The 19,190-nt window shown below is 40.5% G+C and overlaps 2 protein-coding genes across 3 annotated transcripts; one reads left to right on the top strand and one right to left on the bottom strand.

Annotated features, from left to right (window-relative positions):
- Nucleotides 1-737: 737 nt before the first annotated feature.
- Nucleotides 738-7,334, bottom strand: tacc3 (transforming, acidic coiled-coil containing protein 3). 2 transcript variants are annotated; one of them, XM_046412100.1, is made up of 18 exons: nucleotides 7,179-7,312; nucleotides 6,736-6,800; nucleotides 5,700-5,865; nucleotides 5,164-5,291; nucleotides 5,027-5,073; nucleotides 3,811-4,939; nucleotides 3,661-3,703; nucleotides 3,409-3,541; nucleotides 3,153-3,211; nucleotides 2,932-3,062; nucleotides 2,687-2,768; nucleotides 2,430-2,558; nucleotides 1,854-1,921; nucleotides 1,721-1,764; nucleotides 1,458-1,618; nucleotides 1,253-1,359; nucleotides 1,056-1,176; nucleotides 738-957 (listed from the first exon to the last, which is right to left on the bottom strand). In XM_046412100.1, exons 3-18 carry the CDS (start codon nucleotides 5,862-5,864, stop codon nucleotides 892-894), a joined length of 2,613 nt encoding a protein of 870 aa, XP_046268056.1. In that variant the 5' UTR covers nucleotide 5,865; nucleotides 6,736-6,800; nucleotides 7,179-7,312; the 3' UTR covers nucleotides 738-891. The 2 variants fall into 2 exon arrangements, with proteins under 2 accessions (XP_046268056.1, XP_046268055.1); XM_046412099.1 differs by lacking the exon at nucleotides 6,736-6,800 and having other exon boundaries at nucleotides 7,179-7,334.
- Nucleotides 7,335-8,204: 870 nt separating this feature from the next.
- Nucleotides 8,205-18,965, top strand: kif15 (kinesin family member 15). Its single transcript, XM_046412095.1, has 35 exons — nucleotides 8,205-8,363; nucleotides 8,673-8,703; nucleotides 8,927-9,113; nucleotides 9,251-9,327; nucleotides 9,435-9,472; nucleotides 9,569-9,666; nucleotides 9,765-9,944; nucleotides 10,244-10,453; nucleotides 10,546-10,671; nucleotides 11,086-11,208; nucleotides 11,310-11,457; nucleotides 11,627-11,721; nucleotides 11,833-12,042; nucleotides 12,357-12,534; nucleotides 12,651-12,783; nucleotides 13,372-13,513; nucleotides 13,638-13,805; nucleotides 13,884-14,012; nucleotides 14,128-14,233; nucleotides 14,353-14,518; nucleotides 14,611-14,761; nucleotides 14,881-14,966; nucleotides 15,079-15,157; nucleotides 15,266-15,352; nucleotides 15,450-15,554; nucleotides 15,696-15,818; nucleotides 15,962-16,108; nucleotides 16,213-16,305; nucleotides 16,393-16,557; nucleotides 16,727-16,821; nucleotides 16,931-16,997; nucleotides 17,100-17,137; nucleotides 17,265-17,397; nucleotides 18,115-18,246; nucleotides 18,335-18,965. Exons 1-35 carry the CDS (start codon nucleotides 8,321-8,323, stop codon nucleotides 18,407-18,409), a joined length of 4,164 nt encoding a protein of 1,387 aa, XP_046268051.1. The 5' UTR covers nucleotides 8,205-8,320; the 3' UTR covers nucleotides 18,410-18,965.
- The last annotated feature ends 225 nt before the right edge of the window (nucleotides 18,966-19,190 follow it).

Here is a 19,190-nt window from a genome sequence, read left to right as displayed (position 1 = left end):
GTATTAATTCAACCCATGAATGTTCTTCAGAGGCTGCAGTGTGTGCAGGTGTAAAGGTCCTTGGGAATAAGATAACAGTAACAGTACAGACAGGTCAGCTTTCTTCCTTTGAGCGACTTGAAGTGTCTGCTGGAGGTGACACAGAGGGCAGCCAGCAGAGGGACAGAAGTTGCTGGGATGAATGACTGAATAGGTACCACACAGACACAAGAGCAGGTTCCTTTTTAGATGAGTGATGGCCCCTGCAAGACTACACCGAGTGACCAGCATCTCTTTTCCTCATATAAAGTGAATTGACCCTCTCCTCCTCCTCCCCTTTGGTCCGCACTACCACCTCATTCAACTCCAATCTAGGTAGGATTTCCTTTCACCATTTAGGAAGTGCATTGTCCTGCTCTGGGAGTGATGTGACAGGACCCTGTGATTACTCAGGAAAGAAGGGGAGCATTGTGTCAGGTGAGCTCTTGTTTTGTTGTAAGCATTGCAGGATGGGGATGAGCTTTGGCTCCAGACAGATGAGGGGTGAGTACATCAAATGGCTGGCGTATTTAAAGCACAGATTCTACACAGAACTACTTTTTTAGGCTTCTAACAGCCATACAACTTCTATTTCCACAAATAACACTTCAAATCTAAAACCCAGATGACAAAATTCAAACTTTACAAGGACCAATTCTGCCACCTAGTGGTTCATAGTTATGCAGAAATTAACAGCAGTCAAATTATTAGTCCAACAATTACCACAAAGAATACTTAGATCATCTTTATTAACTTTTTTACAGTATTATAAGGAACATTGACAAAGACAAACAACACACTTTAGAAGAAGCTCATCTGGACAACAACAAAGAAGAATGAGAAAAAAGTCATTAAAATATAAAATACACAAGCTCAACCCTTCTGCACTTTGGTGATGAGTTCATCACAGAGTTTGGTGAGCTCTTCGGCCTCCTTCTCCTGTGAAAAGGGGAACAAAAAGTGAAGATAATATTTCAAACCTCGTCTTCAAGACCTCGGGAAAAACACACACATCTAAAATCATTATGTTCACTCACCTTCTGGTCCAGGCTCTTCTCCAACGACTGCACCTTCAGCTGCTCTCGTCGCAGCTGTGCTTGAAGCGCTGATACCTCGGCCTTGTTCTTGGACCGCACCTCCGCAATTTCTTCATTTGCTCTTAATACGAACAAGACGTTCAGACATGCATGTCGTGCAATTTAAACTATTAACATGATACAGTCAGATTTCTTACTGGCTAATTTTCTCCTCAGCGTGGGCTTTAAGAGTCTGGTAGCGCTGCTCCTCCTTTTTGATCCTCGCCAGATAGTCCTGAGCACAAGCTTTCAATGTCTCTTCATTCTGGGGGAAAAGGCACAGAAGACAATTTATCGAACTGCCACAGCTTTTGTTAAAACATTTTGCGATTTATTACAGGGAAAGTATTTATGTCCTCTAACCTTTTTGTAACCCTGAACAACATCCTTGTACTTCTCCAGTCTCTTGAAAAGGTCGGCGAAAGATCTCTCCATGGTGTTCAGGTCGCTGGACACTTGCTCCTTCTCCAGCAGGGCCTCGTTGAGCTTCGTCTGGAACTCCTCCCTCTCCTTCTCTCGATCAGCTAAATAATATGAGAACATTAAAAAGAGCTCTTCTTAAAAAAACATGTCACATCAAAAAATTCGGTCTGTATTAAGATGTGCATAATGTTTTGTTAACCTACCCATCATTTGTGCAATCATGAGCTCAAATTCTGCAATTATTTTCCTGTGTGGATAAAAAAAAAAGCACTCAAATGTAATATCAATTTAGGAATTAAAAATCACAAAACAAAAGTCAGATAAAGCCCAACTCACCTCATTTCTTGACCATCATCCAGTAGCTTTTTATACTTTGCACTCCATTGCTCCTCTTTTTCCTTTGTCTGTGTGAGAGAAATCACTTTGATTATTCAGGAGGCTATGCTTAATCAGAGTCAGTAAAAAAAAAGTGATTAGCTAATTGTAAGGACCTTTTCCAGCCAACACAGCAATTGTTACTGAACTGAATACTGTCCCCAGTGACTCTCCTGTTAAACAAAGCAGCATCCCTGGGTATATGAAATACTGATCTGAGTAAATGTTGGAAGACTCAAGATAAATTTTCCCTCAATGTCTTGGCTTGGAAACAAGCTTCAGCGGACACAGACAACCCTGCAAGTGAAACAATCATTGACAATTGTCTGTTAAACACATTTCTTTGATATTACATGGTTGTGTTTACTCTAGAATTCACTGTGGTTGAGTCCAACTACTTGAAACTGCACCAGGGATTGTTTGGAAAACTACATAAACCCTGCAATCAACAAGGTCTGTACACACCCAAACAAAGTGACTTCAAAACTTCTTCAGAGGTTTAAACAGCTGCTGTTCTTTGTCAAATCACAAACATACTTCTGCGTGCACCCTGGCGATGGCTGCATCCATGTCTTTCTGACTGTACTTCAGCACTTCGATAATGGAATCCTCTGTGTTTGCTGGCTGGGGGAAAGGAGGGACGAGGCTCTTGAGGACTGGAGGAGGCTGGATGACATATGCAGTGTAAATAAATCATGTTAGTTGTTTCCAAAACAGTGAATAGACACGTCCACCTATTTTTAATTGTTAAGTTACCAGACAGAGTCAACAGCAGCTGTTTGAGAGTGACTTACTGGCATTGTAGCATCATCAAACAGTTTGAAATCATTCTTTTGTGGTCCATTTGATGCCTCTTTATCTTCCCTCCGTTCAAGCCTGAATTGGGGAGGAAAAAAAACTCACTAGTGAAGTGGTCAAAGTGGTTACCTTTCAGACTAATCTCATTTTGTTGTACAGAATGTCCAAAGCAGAACAAATTCAGCTCTGATGCCCAGTGACAGCAGCAATCTGAGTAAGTGGAAACAGAAGTATGTCATACTGTGAGACAAAGGCGGCCGGGCGAGGGACGTGGGTCTGAGCAGCCGGGCCTGCAGACTTTTTTGGGCTCTCTCTCAGCAGGGGGTCAAATTTAAGGTACAAGGATTGTTTCCTCAATGCAGACTCCTTGAACTGCAAAAAAAGAAGAAACAAACATTAGAAAACATTAATGTATTATATAAGTAATCAAAAAATTTTGCTTTCTGACAAGTGACCACTTACGCTGCTGGAGCCAAACTGCTCAAGGTAATCGATTTGTCCACCAAAGTCATTGGCCATGACTAAAGACAGAAGAAGATCACAGTTTGATATCAAAATTAGCTTTCCATTTAATGATGTTTCACAAAGAACAGATTCTAAAAGCAATACATCAAAAGGAAATTAAACTAACCTCTTTGGAATTACAGACCAAATGCTAAAAACTCCTTGTGGAGGTAGACCAAACAGAGTTATGTGTAAGTAACCAAAGTTTACTTACACACAGTTCCAGGAACAAACTCGTCTTCCACTTCTGACATGGCGGCCAGTGACTTCTGCTCAGGAAGAATCTCCACAGGTTGTTCAGCATCAAGCAGCAATTCCTGGTCAGAGGCTGCCTTGTGTTCGAGATTCTGTCATTCCACAAAAAATAGATTTTTTTGTGAGGGGAGAAAAAAAACAAAAACACAACCAGAGGAAATTTACACTGAAAAACATTTTAAAATTTGTCAAACAGCATTTGTTCTCTTACTACTCCAGGGTTGGGATCAGCAGCTGAGATGCTCTCTTCAGCACTACAGGGGGGGAAAAAAAAAACATACAAACTTATAGTACAGCTGACAAATGAGTTGTCTATTGTAAGTAAATGTTTGATACATTCAGATTAAAAGTCAAAACACACCATGCTGGTGATACCGCTTCCTTCTCCAAAGGCTTGTCCGTTTGATCTGGAATGGAAGCCTCCACGAGCACAGGGCTGGATTTCTTGCTGCACGCTGGAGAGTTGTTCATGTTCGATTTTGTGCCAAATGGATTGAAGTTTGGGTCGTCAAACTTGTCAAAGTCAAATGAGTAAGCCCCATTGGGAACTGGAACATCAGCATCGTCACTGGCATCAGGCTTCACTGGAGTTTCTTTTGGTGGTTTGACATCAGACGCCGGCTTTCCTGCTTTAGATTTTAGACCAGGTGGCCTTTTTCCAAATTTCTTGGGTGGCGGTTTCTGTCTGACCTCACCGCTGTCGTCGAAATTGAACTCAAGTTTGACCGGTCCCTCTTTGACTGGACCATCAGATGGCTCGGGCGTGGATTCAGCAGCTGAAGGTTTAGGAGCATTAGCTGAGATCGGGGCCACTGCAGCTATGGGTTTCACCTCAGGGTGAGCAGGCACCTCTTGAGCCACTTCTGGTACATCAACAACATCTGTGGTCTTATTTTCCATAATCTGCACTTCCTTGGCAGGTGGGCTGTTGTCTGGTACCTTTCTCCCAATAACAGGGGAATTCTGCATTTTAGAGCCACCAGTCTGGAAAGGATTTATTGTATCGAGGTTGTCAAAATCCAAGGTGTAAGAACCTCTCGCTGGCAGTGGAGCATCTTCCACAAAAGTACCCGACACTTTGTCTTCACCTGCATTTACGGACATTTTAGCAGGTTGTTTCTCATCAGGTGTGGCAGTGTATGAATCTATTTCCTCGACCGCTGGCACCTTCACTACTGTGACCACACTGCTCTCTGTGGAGCTGATGTCAGCAGACATGTCGGCCAGCGAGTTTTCCACAGACTGGATGAACGGAAGCGTCTCGTCCAATGCCGATTCGATTTTGGTAGGCTCCTCCAGTATATTCTCTGGTTTTGTGTGTTGGGACTCAGTTTGGTGTGTAGGAGGGTTTTCAACAGCAGGCCTTGCAGGAGAGAGCATCACTTTATTAGACCCCTGAAATGGATTGATGGCATCAATGTTGTCAAAATCCAACTGATAGCCTCCTTTGCTTTGTATCGGCATATCATCATCAGGATAAGAGGACATTCCTGTGGAAAATTCAAAAAGAAGGTCATCGGTTGTTCAGCATTCAGAGACATTCAAGGGAAATAATTTTGCTAAGAGGGACAAATTACCTGTTTTGGGTTCATCAGATTGCTCAGTGGAATCTAGTGGCGAAGTACTGTAACAACAAAAGGGACTTACTAAGGTTACTTAAGTTAATTAGTCATTACACAGGAGGGGTAATTGCTGTATAAGAAATGTCACTTACTTTGTTTGATCCAATTTTAAGGAATCCATCGCTTTTGTACACTCATCCACACTTGCCATCTTAACAGACTTGGTCGGAGACAGAATTCTCTTAGTGACAGGGTCTCTTCTTGGAGTCTGAAAACAAACCTACACACAAGCAATGACCCGTTTAGTAAATGTTACCTGCATAAAAAATATCTACAGAAAGAAAATTAATTGGAAACTCAAATGCAGCACTTTCAACATATTTAAGGAAACAAAAGCTAGTTTGCTTAGCAAACCTGTGCTACAAACGAGTCTGATTTTTGTGTAGAGCTATTCTCCAAATTCACTGAGGAGGGTCAAACTTCATACAGAATCAAGTATTAAAAAAAAGAAACAAAATAGTGTCCAGGTGCAACAACAAAAAAAATTCTCTCTCTACCACTTCAGGATTTAATAGATGTGGAAAAGACAGCTTGGTGACACTTGCATGTAATTTTCAGGCTGGTGCCACTGCAGTGTGTGAAAAGAAAACAGACACATAACATCTGAAAAAGTGAGCTGATTCTTTACCTTTGTCCCTTTTGGCACAGCCTTACTGGGAAGGTTTTCTGTCTGGCGCAGGATAGAGGGCCTCCCAGTTGGCTGGTCCAGGGCAAAAATGTCATCGACTAAACTGTTCTGCTTTCCACCAGGGCAGACACCACGATTCTCATCATTCACTTCAACAGAACTCATCCTGTAAAAGCAGAGGGGCAAACTAAGTTAAAGGGTTGGTACGACCCAACTACCCTCTGAGGGAGGCGTCTTCCTGAAAGCTGCACGCACTTGATAAGACACTTTTGATTATGGGGTTTACAGATGTGTGTAAAATGAACTACATAGTGAAAGTTGACACATAAAGTAAACAGCAGAATCATACAAATGTGACTCTGTAAATCTACTAATGTTGGCGAACCTTGGTTTGAATGTGCATGTAATTTTTACTGGTGTAATGAGGAAAGATGATGTTGCAGGATAAAAAGTGGAAAGTAAAGAATTTTTCTTTTCAATTATGCCGTGTGATAGGCCAGTCTGTCGTCTGATATTAGATTACAGCAGACTGTTCATATCAGATCAGTTCAAACTTTGGCAAAAAGATAACAAAAAGTTGTAGCACAGCAATGCCAAAACGTTTAAGGAAGAAACAGTGACTCCATCACAGAGTTTGTCCACCAGAGGGTACTAACAAGTTTGTTGTGCAGTACATATGCGTCACAATTGTTACAAAAAGATAAAAATTACGATCAGATAATATAGCATTGGGATAAGTGTTTAATAAAATTTAGTACAGATATAACAGTAGTATAGAATATAGTCCAACTTGTTGGACTTTCAAAAGCCTGAATAATTTTGACGTTGATAAATATGTCGTGATCTAGTCAGCATCATTTTCGGAATTTCGTTGGCAAATACACAAATTTTAACGTTATATTTAACTTGTGCTTTATCTTTACATATTAATGTATTAATGTTTGCATACAAGTGGACGAAGGCGCTGGGGATTCGTTGACAGTGAAGGATAAGAACAGGCTGAATCAGAATATATTATTGCTTCTCACTAACATACTTGGTTTGGTGCGCACACGGCGTTAGTGAATGATCGTCCTCGTCCTACTGATGACTTGTCCAAAGCTGCAGACATTTTCATCCATCCGTTATTTCTAGCTACTGACACCCAACGTTAGCCTTCAACGCTAGCTTAAGTGGTCGAATACTCGAGATGTATTCTGTGGCTCAGCGTGGAAAGCCGACGTTACCGTTAGTCATTAACAAACCTTAGCTAACATCGCACTTTTCATAAAAGCCACAACTACAGACTAAATTAACTTTAACACTGACATAACGAGTGTTGACAATAAACTAATAAGAAATGCGACTTTGGCTAAGCTAACTTTTGAGAACAGACGCTAAACGCAGGTAAGGTTAACGTAAAGCACATGAAAACTTGGGATCACGTTCAGAACAGGGAGGTTTGAGGTGCTACATTATCAACTTCCATTCATCACGTACCTCAAAAAATCAGATGCACTTAGCCGAAAACTGTAACGTCTTTCGTCAGAGTTCAACTGCAGGGTGATCAAGAAGTACTGATGTGCTTTTGAAAAACCCTCGCCTTGTCTGGATGTAAACCGTTTGGAATTTAAAAGTCTTGAAACGTACCAATAAAATCGCTTGAAACATTCAAAGCAAACGCTCTTCCTGGTAAAGCAGCCAATCGCGGTAAAGAGCGGATATGATCCAATCGAGGGCCAACCTCGAGGGCCAACCTCAAAGATGGTAGAAATAGCAAGTTCGTTTTTTAAGCGAGTACAAATCCTGCAAAAGCAACAGTAACCAGAAGCACTACATACACACAAAAAACATATATTATAATGCCTTGTCTCGCAACGTCAGCTTTTACTTGCCAGCAAGACCACATTAAAGGTTCATTGACTGGGTTTTGATTATTGAAATGACAGGAAGGCGTTGTAACTCACTTTCATTTCTGTGCAAAACACAAGGCTTCTTCTTCACATGAACAATGCAGTAACACGATATGTACAAAATGGCTATGAAGTAACAATCCAGTTAAAAACACAGACAAACGTTATAGCTCTGACTGTGTCAAAAATTGTTTTGAGACTGCATAGGGGCACTGAAAGCGAAGTGGGAAGTGAAGCTGGGAGACTTCTCTCATTGCTGTTTGATGTTGTTTGATGCATAGACATAATAATTATTAATATAATTATTAATATAATTACTAATAATTATTATGTCTATGGTTTGATGCACCAGAGAGAAATCACGACTTCCTGTGTCAGTTGTGCGAAGCATTAACCTTTAAATCTATAGTTTGAAATGTAAAACAAATTTAAATTTCTTTTGATCTGACTTGTACACTTATCAATTTATGGTTTACTATTAAACCGGTATAATGCATATAAACAAACTTGGGTCTCTACAAGTTATGACTCCTATAGTTGGTTATAAGCTCTTTCAGTAGGTACAGTAGGTGGCGACTTGTAACTTTTACGCTAGTTCCTTGGGTGACGACTAAACGCACAAGAAGAAGAACGGGTAGCAGTAGCTCCAGTCCTGCCCGCCAAATTTGAGGGATGTAAACAGTACCGTGCTTTTTCATCTGACTCTACTATGAACAGTTTTACTTCGTAATGGCCAACGTTTCTTTGTCAGCAATGAACTCCTGTGGAAAAGGTATCGCACCAAATATATATTTATTCGTTTAGCAAACAATGTGCTGTCAACATGCCACAGACAGCCAAATTTAGACACTAACAATCACCGTTTTTGAGGTAACGTTAGCAAGCTAGTTAACCTAGGTAGTTAGTTGCAGTAAGCTAACATGTCTGCCCATTTAACGCTACTGTCATGGCATCTAAGTTTGCTGTTTTGAACATCCAACGTTACACGGTTACAGACTTGGCTGAGGACATATACTGCTTTAGGAAGTCAAACCATCAGACAAGCGCAGTTACGTTAATCGTGTTTTAATCTTGTTCACAGGTTCTGGCGATGCAGCCCATCTTGCTGCCAGGTAATTTACCTTTAATCATCGCATATAAGTGATTCGTTTTGTCTCAGTCGATTGAAATTTGGGCTGTTAAGTTTACTGTTTGCCTGATGATATTGAGAATAGCTACAGTGAAATAAACATTGTCCAAACTTAACGAGCAGCTGTAGTTTTCAGCATCATCAGCTGAGCAATTTGTATGTTAAACAAGTGTGAATGTTTTTATTTTTATTCCCCCGTCCTACAGCAGTGACAGTAATTCCATCAAAGTTTTTGTGCGAGTGCGACCTCTGACCCAGGGAACCGGGCTGACCACAGATGGAGATCAGAGTCTCTGTCTGACAGTCACTTCACCCAACACCATCCGCCTGCTCTCAAAGCCAGAACCTCGAACCTTCACCTATGATCATGTTGCTGACATGGACACGTCTCAGGTTGGGACAACATGGTTATTATATTATCAGCATACCCCTGGCAAAATTAGTTCGTCAATGTGGGATGCCACCTGCATTACCCATAAAGTTGGTCCTGGTCAGGATGTGTGTGATCTTTATCTGTCATTCTTCAACAGGACTCTGTGTTCTCCAGTGTGGCTAAGAATATTGTTGAGTCTTGCCTGAATGGATATAATGGTACTATATTTGCCTAGTAAGTGGTCTTTATGTTGTTTATGTGTGGTATAAAATTAAAATGAAAAAAATGTGCATCACATGCAGCACCCATTCAATTATTTATCTAATTCCCTTGCTTTTTAGTGGACAAACAGGCTCAGGGAAAACATTCACCATGCTTGGTGAGAATTTATTATATATTTGAAATTGTCTAGTAGAAATTCTAACAGCAATAGAATAATTGTAGTTACATTTTTTTTTTCTTACTCTTGCTTTAGGACCGTCTGAGTTAGATAACTTCACAGATGAACTAAGGGGGGTTATTCCTCGAAGTTTTGAGTACCTGTTTTTTCTCATCAACAGAGAAGTGGAAAGGGTAAGCCAGAATGTTTCATCACCATAAATGTGTTGTAAACCAATGTTTCATATTTGTTTTCTGATGAGTGGTGCTTTGTTTGTCCCTTTTCCCTAAAGTCTGGCCAGTCCAAGAGTTTCCTTTGCAAGTGTTCATTTATTGAGATATACAATGAACAAATTTATGACCTCCTGGACACAGCCTCAGCCAGCCTTTTCCTCAGGGAGAACATCAAGAAAGGTGTGTTTGTGGAGGGAGCTGTGGAGAAGTTTGTGAACTCAGCCACTGAAGCCTACCAGGTATGAACTGCTGTCTTGTTTTCTTGTTGTGACCTATGGAAAGCTATTATACAACTATAATACATGGTAAAACTCCTGCCCAATAGTTAGAGATAATGAAACCTTTATATTCTGAGATACCTTGTGTTCAGTTCCATTACCATGATGTGAAAAAATATTTTGTGCAATATAAGATGTTATTTATTGTTTTATTTATTGCAGTTTGAAATTTTTACAATGTTGAGATTGCATTAGGTTGATAATTAATATTAAGAAATATACTGTGGGAGTGTACAGAATTGCTTTTTGAAACTACTTAGGTGCTGTCTATGGGATGGCGTAATCGAAGAGTGGCATCCACCTCCATGAACCGTGAGTCCTCCAGATCTCATGCAGTGTTCACCATGACTCTGGAGTCTAAAGAGTCCATCAATGAAGTGGTGAACATCCGAATGTCTCAGCTGAACCTGGTAGATCTTGCAGGGTCTGAGAGGCAGAAGGACACACACGCAGAGGGATCCAGACTCAAGGTGAAGTTTCTTCCACTTACCTACTGAGACAGTACATTTTTTTGTTTTTGCTGGTGCTATAAAAGCTGTGCTCTGCATTTGTTCTCTTTAAGGAGGCCAGCAGTATCAATCGCTCCCTCATGTGCCTCGGTCAGGTTATCATGGCACTGGTTGATGTATCCAATGGGAAGAACCGCCACATCTGCTACAGGGATTCTAAACTCACCTTCTTGCTAAGGGTGAGTGTTTCTAAACGCACTGTGTGGCTTCAGGGGAGAATGTGTTGCCTTGCTGTGTATCAACATGGAGCCAGCTTCCCTGAGCTGACACTGTATGTGCAGTTCAGCAGTCTGAGGTGGTGTGTTTTTAATGTAAAACATTTGTAAATGGATTGAATGCAATTATTGCATAAAATACATGTTTCCATGTTGCTGTTTGTCTGCTAAAATTTAGGTTTGTTTTGGAGAAGTATAACACAAATCCAGCCAATCAGGAATTCACAGTTACAAATACAGTTATGAACTCTGAACAAGTAGTGGTGGCGATACAAATAAGGATCAGTCTACAATTGACATTCAAGTATATAACATTACATTCAAAGATTGCTGTTTGAATAGATATTATTCACTGTAGCAATTTCATTGTTATTTCAGGACTCTCTTGGAGGAAATGCAAAAACTTACATCATAGCCAATGTACACCCTGGTTCAAAGTGTTTTGGAGAGACACTGTCCACCTTGCACTTTGCCCAGAGAGCAAAACTGATCAAGAATAAGGTATCAAACACAAGTCCTAACTGCATTAAAGTGCACTTTACCAAGTTATGTAATTTCAAAATTAGAACAGTTATAATCCCTGTATTATATTGTCTTGCCAGGCCATTATCAATGAAGACACACAGGGAAACGTGAGGCAGTTACAAGCTGAGGTGAAGAAGCTGAAGGAGCAGCTTGCGCAGGCACTGGCTTCTCAGGCAGACGACTATGGAGGAGATGTAGCGCCAGGAGGACCTGAACACCCCATGGGTAACAATAAGCAGATTAAGCATAATTTTAGTCTTAACATCCTCAAAGTAATGTCCTCTTTAATCCATTTGCATACATTTGAAGTTGAATAAACTAATGTATTAAGACTAATGTATTATTTTAAATATTGTCTGGTATGTTGCAAAACTAAACCAGCTTTTTTCATCAGGTCCATCCACAGAAATTCAACACAACAATGTCTCATATAAAGGAAAGTTTATGGCTGCTGTTCGTCTGTGGAGGAAGCGAGATGAGGATAAGAAGGTGTGGGAAATGTTTTCTTGCATCCATTTCCATTTATTTTCGGAAATTGTCATGCTGTTGGGAAATAGTGTTGGTTCAAAGAAAGTTATAGTAATGTCTGACTACACTCAGATGCTGCTCGAGAAGGTGGCTCAGCTTGAGGAGGCCTTGACCCAGAAAGACAAGTTCATCCATTCCAGCAGAATGATTGTCAAGTTTCGCGAGGACCACATATCTCGCCTTGAGAAAAAACTGAAGGAAGGACAGGTCTTACCGACAGACATGGAGTCTCAGGGTTTAATTGACCAGCTGAAAGAAGAGATAAAGATCTTGAGAGATCAGGTACAAAGTTGACTACAATTTGTGCCCTGCCTAACCCACTGCTGATGATTGTATGTGTCTGTGTAATGTGGGGATGCACTGCTAGTGTGCAGGACCTGGAGTTCAGATATCATCCTTTTGATGCCATCCAAAGCTGCTTCAGACAGTTCTATTGAAATAATTTATTTTCTCTAAAATCCAACCAAAGTCTCTTCATACTTGCTTCCTCTGAAAGACATGATACGGTTACGTTAGAATTGATTTTCTTGAAATAATGGCCAGAATATTGCATCTGTTCAACACCGTTTTCCATGTACACACTTCTACCCTTTTAGGTTGAACATCACCCAAAGATGACTCGATATGCCGCAGAGAACTTCAGCCTCAGACAGGAGAACCGCCAACTCCGTTCTCTTGAATCAGTGTTGAAAGCTGAAGAGGCTGCAGCCACAGTTGCTGCTGAGCTGGATGAGACCTTCCAGAGGGCTATGGAGAGAGAAGGACTTACAGAGAGTAAGATAGTAATCAGCTCAGTCATCAGCTTCATTTGAAAAAAGTTCAAATAAATGTACTATGTTCTATATTTGTATACATATGAGTTAAGTCATGTTGCTCCTCAACTCCGGCAGCCTCTTCCATCGCTGCTGCTACAGATACTGTCTCAGCAGCTACAGCTGAGAGGCTGAAGGCTCAGCTCCTTCAGAAACAGTCCGACCTCGCAGCCGCCCTTCAGGCCTTTGAGGAGTACAAAGAAATCACCAAGTAAGGAGGGCATTTCATAAAGAAAACTGTTCTTAAAACCAGCTTTATGTGGGCATTATGCAGAAAAGCTCAGCAGATGTGTAGGAACAAGTCCCTCAAACAAGCTAGAAACGTATGCCAAGATCGTTTGCTATCATGAAATCCAGTATCAGTAAATTTTAAGAGTACAGTTGTAAACACACAGTAAAGAGGCTCCGTTCATGGACGCATTTTTTTTTTAACCGACATCTGTACAGTGAAATAGATTTAGGAGTTTGTACAGTTTTATAATTAGAAAAAGAAAAAGTGCACAGCAAATTTTCTTGACTTCTGTTTCGGCTGACTAATTTGACAAAACAATATCTCTCTCCTTCCCATGTGTGTCCAATGCATACATTAAAACATTATTACACGGTTTTAATATCTAGCTTCAAGGTGACACTGATTTTACTGAAAACACTAAAATGTCACATTTATTCTTTGTAAAGTGGATTTATTTTGTGATTTTAATGAAAGATGCCATTTTTCATGCAATGCCTTTCCAGTCTTAAGCGAGTAAAGTTCCTCAGAGCTTAATGTGATTTTTGGATGACGCACTTTGTCTTCTAGGAAACAGATGTCTCAGCTGGAATCTGAGAAGAGGTACCTTGAAAAATCCAACAGTCATTTGGAAAACATTTTGGAAGCCACAAATGCTTACAAAAAACAGGAGGTCTCTGAGCTGAACAGAATCCATGTTGAAACTATTAAGGTGAGTGGATGCTGAAATTTGTATTCATATTACTGTGAGGCAGACTGTAATCCATGCTTCTGTTGTTTTGACGGGCATTGTGAAAAGTCATTCCCCTTTACTCTTCAAATATCTATTATACCAGATTCTCACCACGCCCACCAAAGCATGCAACCTGCGGTCCCGTCTCGTGCCCCTCTCCAGCCCAGACCACCTGAATGGGACAGACAGTAATGGAGACGACATCTGGGCCGAGCAGCCACCTTCAGACATGACAGAGATGGCACTGACTGAGGAACTGCGTCAAGTGCAGGTACGGAAATGTGGACCTTAAATACATGTACACGTACACAAACAAGAAGTCCTCTCATTGTCTCTGGTTTCTCATCAGGAGCAGGCTAGTCGTGTCCAGACGCAGCTGAATGAGAAGGAGCTGGAGAATAGCAGGCTTTTGCAGCAAATTGCAAAACTTGAGGAGCAGATCACCATGATATCGCAAGAGTCTGAGCAGAAGGATGAGGTAGAATTTCTTATGTAATAAGAATAGTCTTATTGAAATATAATATCATGTAATAATATTTTTGTTGTATATGTTCCCTAATCTGTTTCCTAATTGTTTTTTACACTCAATGCAGCTTCTTTCTAGTGAGCGAGCTAACAGGAACAAGGATCAGCTCATCCTGCAAGAAACCATCAATGAGGTGCAGCAGAGCCTTCAGTCTGAACAGCAAACTGCAGAAGGTAAAGTGCTGATGTTTCTTCTCTTTTGTGACTAAACACCTGCCTGGATGTTAGAGATTTCTGTCAGATGGAGGTAGGAACAGGAGTGCCAAGGTGACGACTCTTTCCCCTGCTCTCAGTGCTGAGGAGTGAGATACGCGATCTACGTCTGGTGCTCCAGTCGTCCGATAAGGAGCTGGCCACTGTGAAGAACGAGCTCTCAGAAGGCCGGAGCGAGCAGCAGAAGGAGATGAGCCAGCTCTCCAGCAGCCTCATCAGCAAGCAGCTCCAACTTGACAAAATCCAGTAAGCACAAGTCTATAACCTCTGCCTTGTGACTTTTCTTGCTCTGCTGTGTTTGTAATTATGTGCGCACGACTAACTTGTCTTCATCCCAGGCTGGAATGGGAGCAGCTTCTGGAGCAGCATCGAACTCTGCAGGATTCATTTGACCAGCTGCAAGCTGAGGCCAAGTTTGAGGCTGATGAGGCGAGACAGCAGCTGCAGGACAGGCAGCAGGAGACTGATAAACTGAAAGCACAGCTCACCGTTAGTGAACTCATAAACTCAGCTACAACCTTTTTTTTTTAATCGTGAAAATGTAGGCTGTCATCTCCCAACTGTCTATATTTTCTGTTCTTGTGTATATTTTTTTTCCTCTGTTGTAGGAATTGAATAATTCTTTGCAGGCTGAGCAAGAGCACGCAAGCACCCTGATCTCCCAGTTGAGAGAAAACAAAGAAAGTGCATCAAAGTAAGTCTATGTGTTTATAGATTTGTCTCTCTTTTTTTTACTGCTTACAACAGATTTAAGCTTTTAAATTAACTCTTGTTTTAATATAAGTGACCTTTGTGTGCACCCTCAGAGAACTTATTGAGTCTGTGGAACAAAACACACAGCTGAGGAAGCAAGTCTCAGATCTGACAGTACAAAATCAACAGCAGGTGAGTGCTAAGAACATCATGCATATTTGAAAATAAAAATTCTAACAATTTGGCAGAACAGTAATTGGCTCAGTAGCTAAGCCTGATTGTCTGTTTTTCGTTTCGAAGACCTCCAAAATTGTTGAGCTTGAGCATAATCTCAACTCTGCCAAAGAAATGATTAAAGACTTGGAGCAGAAGACTGAACAGGACAAAGTAAGCCTGAGTGAATAATGTTCGAATATATATTTTATTTAGCAAGTAAAACTTCGGTGTGTCTGCTGCCCTCCTGAATCCCTGTGTATTTTGACAGGATGTTATTTTAGATCTGATGAAACAAATCAGAGACGGCCGCTGTGAGCTGAGCCAGAAGGACCAGACCATTACCCACCTGTCGGGAGACATCAAAGACATCACAGTACTGTGCTCCTCCTGTTTGCCTGAAATACCTTTACTGTTTACCCCTTTCTTTTCTCCACCACTTCACCACTACCACATAGATACATTTAATGTTTGAATTAGTCATGAATATTATAATAATTATCTCATTGCTCTTCAGGACAAATATGATGCTGCCTGCATTGAAAGGGAGGATATCAGGGAGCAAAACTCCAAGATGCAGACAGAAATCTGTGACCTGAAAGAAACTTTAGACAGATGTGTAGCATCCAACAAAATTGAGGTAAGTTTGATTTTAAAACACCTCTGGTCATACAATTTGTGTGAATTTTTGTAGAAGTAATTTATGTTATGACCATTTTTTCATATAGCAAAAAATTAGGCTTATTAAAGAAGCTACAACGTGCATAATGTGTGTGTTCTCAGGTCGAGGTGTTGCAGGAAGAGGTTACTTATGCCACTGAGGAGGTTGAGAGACTCACAAAGGTCTTAGATGAGCAGAATAGGCTCCTCCAAGCATCTCAAGAGCAAACAGCCTGTAAGGATGCCATGATACAGAATCTACAGCAGAAGGTGGGGTCATTTTGTCATCACACAGAGCAAACAATCCATAAGATAAAAAAATGCAAAGAATAACATCAAAATTACTAAATACAAGAACACTCTTTTTGTACCAGGTGCAACAACAGCAAGAAGCTGTTGAACGAACCCTCAGAAATGGAAGTTTGAGACCCTTTGAGTTGACAGTCACACCGAAATCGTTACCTCGGGTAAGACTTGTCTGTGGCTTATTGGTTCTTTAAGGTAACACATGGTAATCATTCTACTTCTGATCTTTTAAATTATTTTTTCTCAAGACACCCTGCACTCCAGGAAGCTTCAACAGGGACCTGACCCAGGTGCTAGAGAGCCAGGAGAGGGAGCTGGAGAATCGCCGTTCCTCCATGATGACCATGGAGATTCTTTTATCTGAGCTGAACGCAGAGAGGAATGCCAAGAATGAGGAGATCCAAAGGCTTAAAGTATGTTTGTGCAAAAATTAAATTCATCTGTAGCCATTCATCATTGAACTGAAATATTAATTAAGCATTGTTATGTCAGACTCAGACTTTTTCTAGTTTAGACTAAATGTAAAAACTCAATGAGCTTTGAAGTCCATCAGTGCTGATAATGTGTTTTCTCCATCCTCAGGCACAGCTGTCTGAGAAAGAGATGGTTCGACTGGAGATCCAGGCTTTACTTGACCAGTTTTACACCAAGCAGAACCAGAATGGAAATAACAATGGGTTGAGTTTAAACATCCATTCATTCAGCAATCCACTGCCCTAAAATGCTTCCAGTCATCCATTGCTGATAGCAGAGTTAAAATGAATAATGTTATTGTGTAACTTTCAGTGAGGAGATGAATGACGCCATCAGGCAGTCCATACTAAAAGAGTTACAGGAGGAGAGAGCAGAGAAGGTTTGTGTTTGTTTAGCTGTTGGATTTATTTCTTCTGGTTTTTATTATTATTATTATTATTGAACAGTAAATTTATTATTTGTTCCTCTCATTGATCAACAGAGCAAAATGATACAGAAGCTGTCTGATACTCTAAAAAAGTAAGCACCTGTGTCTTAGCTAAGTAAATGAATTCTGGTCCTTCGTTGAGGCTTGATATTTGAAAAGCTCTGTGTGTGTGTGTGTGCGTGCGTGCGTGTGTGTGTGTGCGCACCTGCTGTGGGTTAGACTGCAGGCACAGGAATCGATGTTGGCCCAGTCTCAAACCTGCGTTCAGGAGCTGACCACTGAGCTGAGAAACCGCTGTCTGGAGTTGAGAGAGCTGAACCACAGGATTCAGGATGAGGAGAAACTACACCAGGTCAGAGCCAGACCAGAGGAGCATATTTCACTAAAGAAACCATTTCTTTAGTCGTTTATAAATAACTTTCAAGTAATGAGGAATTGCAAATTTAGCACTGACAATAACTGCTCTGATTTGGGCAATTTATGGATTTATCTATCAAATGTTTAGCCTATAAAATGTCCAAAAATAATTTTAAAAAAATGTCTGTTAGTATTTCTTCAAACAGCAATGGATATTGAGACTTTTTTTCCATACAGCTTGTCATGGTAGGCAACACGAATTACAGTACATTAACAAAGGTTTCATTTTATTCAAGTGAACCAACATGCACAATTTCACAATTTAATCAGGCTTCCTCCTGTGACGTGTCAAAAATATCTTTGGTGGAAAAAGGCCTGCTGGAAAGACTTTCTGTATTTGACCAACAGTCCAGAATGTAAAGATATTCAGCTTACAGTCATTTAAAAACAGAGAAACAAAGCTGGAAGTAGATGTTTTTACTTTAAACATAACTTCAATGACTGATCCATTATCAACGTTCTTGCCTTTTAATGTTCTGTCGAAGCGACCAGTCCAGTGTGTACCTCGGCTCTTGCCCGTAGTCAGCTGGGTTAGGCTCCAGCCCCCCACGACCCTGTCAGATAAGCAGTATAGAAAATTGTTGGATGGATGGATGGATGTTCTGTCGATCTTCTGTTCAGCTGTAGTACCGATACGCTTTCTATGTTACAGGAGATTGAGGTTCTCCGTAGGCAGAATGTTCAGCTGTCGGAGGAGAACGGAAAACTTGTGGGTCATAAGAACCACAAACAGAGGATCGAATATCTGGTTAAGCTGAAAAAGGAAAACACCAAACTGCAAGAGGTAACTAACATTTCTTCTGTTATCAGTGAATGCTTCTTCTTAGTCATGTGAAAACTGTTAACGCATTAACCACCTTCTTTTTTTTAAGGAAAATGAAAAGCTGAGAACAGAGATTGGCTTAATGCGAGACCAAATCGGATGTCCGCCACTGGAGATGACATAAATCCCTCATTTTTAATTATTTAAGTAGAGGTGAACTTGTATATTTCCCAGTGAAAAGGGATTTTTTATATATATTATTTTTTTTACTTTATTGAGTCCAACTCTTTTAATGGTTTCTAGTACAAGGCTCTTGTGATTCAGGTTTTTTTCTCATTCAGGGAATGAACAGTAATGATTTTGCTCATTACGTGCTCATATTACAAGTCCTCCCGCAAAGATTTTTTTGCCTGAAGACATACTGTCTCTCAGCTGTGACATAATTTCCATTAGTCCAGCTTTATCTTTTCAAGTTGGGTTGCTTTGGATGTATATCAGTGCATCTGGGCACCTTGTTCTCAGACTACATTACAACAATGCTGCATAACATCTTAATGTGAAAACATTTTTGTGTTCATGATATCTTAGGTGCTCATGTTTGGTGCTGTGATTGCTGAATGACCACCTGAGTTGTATCCATGATTTATGAATTGTATTTTTCCCATCATACCGAAGTGTTTAGCATAATGAGCATTCTTAAATACTGTAATTAAAATGTATTTTGTTTTTACATCTTGAAAGCTTTAATGTGTCACTGTTTCTTTCCTGGGCAGTTCAAGTAATCTTGCCACAAAAACGTGCCAGATTTGACAAAATTGTTGCATACATGTGGTGCTGCTGATGGAAAATACAGTAACTAATGCACTGTACTTAATTTTAAGGTGCTTAAGCTTTTCCATTTTGTCTTACTTCATACTAATACTGTTTTAGATTTTGCATAGAAATATATGATCAGTTTCTGACAT

This window comes from Scatophagus argus, chromosome 15 (genome assembly GCF_020382885.2).
Source record: "Scatophagus argus isolate fScaArg1 chromosome 15, fScaArg1.pri, whole genome shotgun sequence".
Lineage (NCBI taxonomy): Eukaryota > Metazoa > Chordata > Actinopteri > Scatophagidae > Scatophagus > Scatophagus argus.
The sequence above is the reverse complement of the archived record's forward strand: the minus strand, read 5'-3'. Positions and strand labels throughout refer to the sequence as shown.

Coding starts and splice junctions, on each gene's coding strand:
- tacc3 (XM_046412099.1), bottom strand. CDS start 5,864: ATGAGTTCTGTTGAAGTGAATGATGAGAATCGTGGTGTCTGCCCTGGT. Junction 3,704..3,810: donor GAAGCGGTATCACCAGCATG/GTGTGTTTTGAC, acceptor CCCCCCCTGTAG/TGCTGAAGAGAGCATCTCAG. Junction 958..1,055: donor AGAAGAGCCTGGACCAGAAG/GTGAGTGAACAT, acceptor CCCTTTTCACAG/GAGAAGGAGGCCGAAGAGCT.
- kif15 (XM_046412095.1), top strand. CDS start 8,321: ATGGCCAACGTTTCTTTGTCAGCAATGAACTCCTGTGGAAAAG. Junction 12,535..12,650: donor GAGAGAAGGACTTACAGAGA/GTAAGATAGTAA, acceptor CAACTCCGGCAG/CCTCTTCCATCGCTGCTGCT. Junction 18,247..18,334: donor AAAACACCAAACTGCAAGAG/GTAACTAACATT, acceptor CTTTTTTTTAAG/GAAAATGAAAAGCTGAGAAC.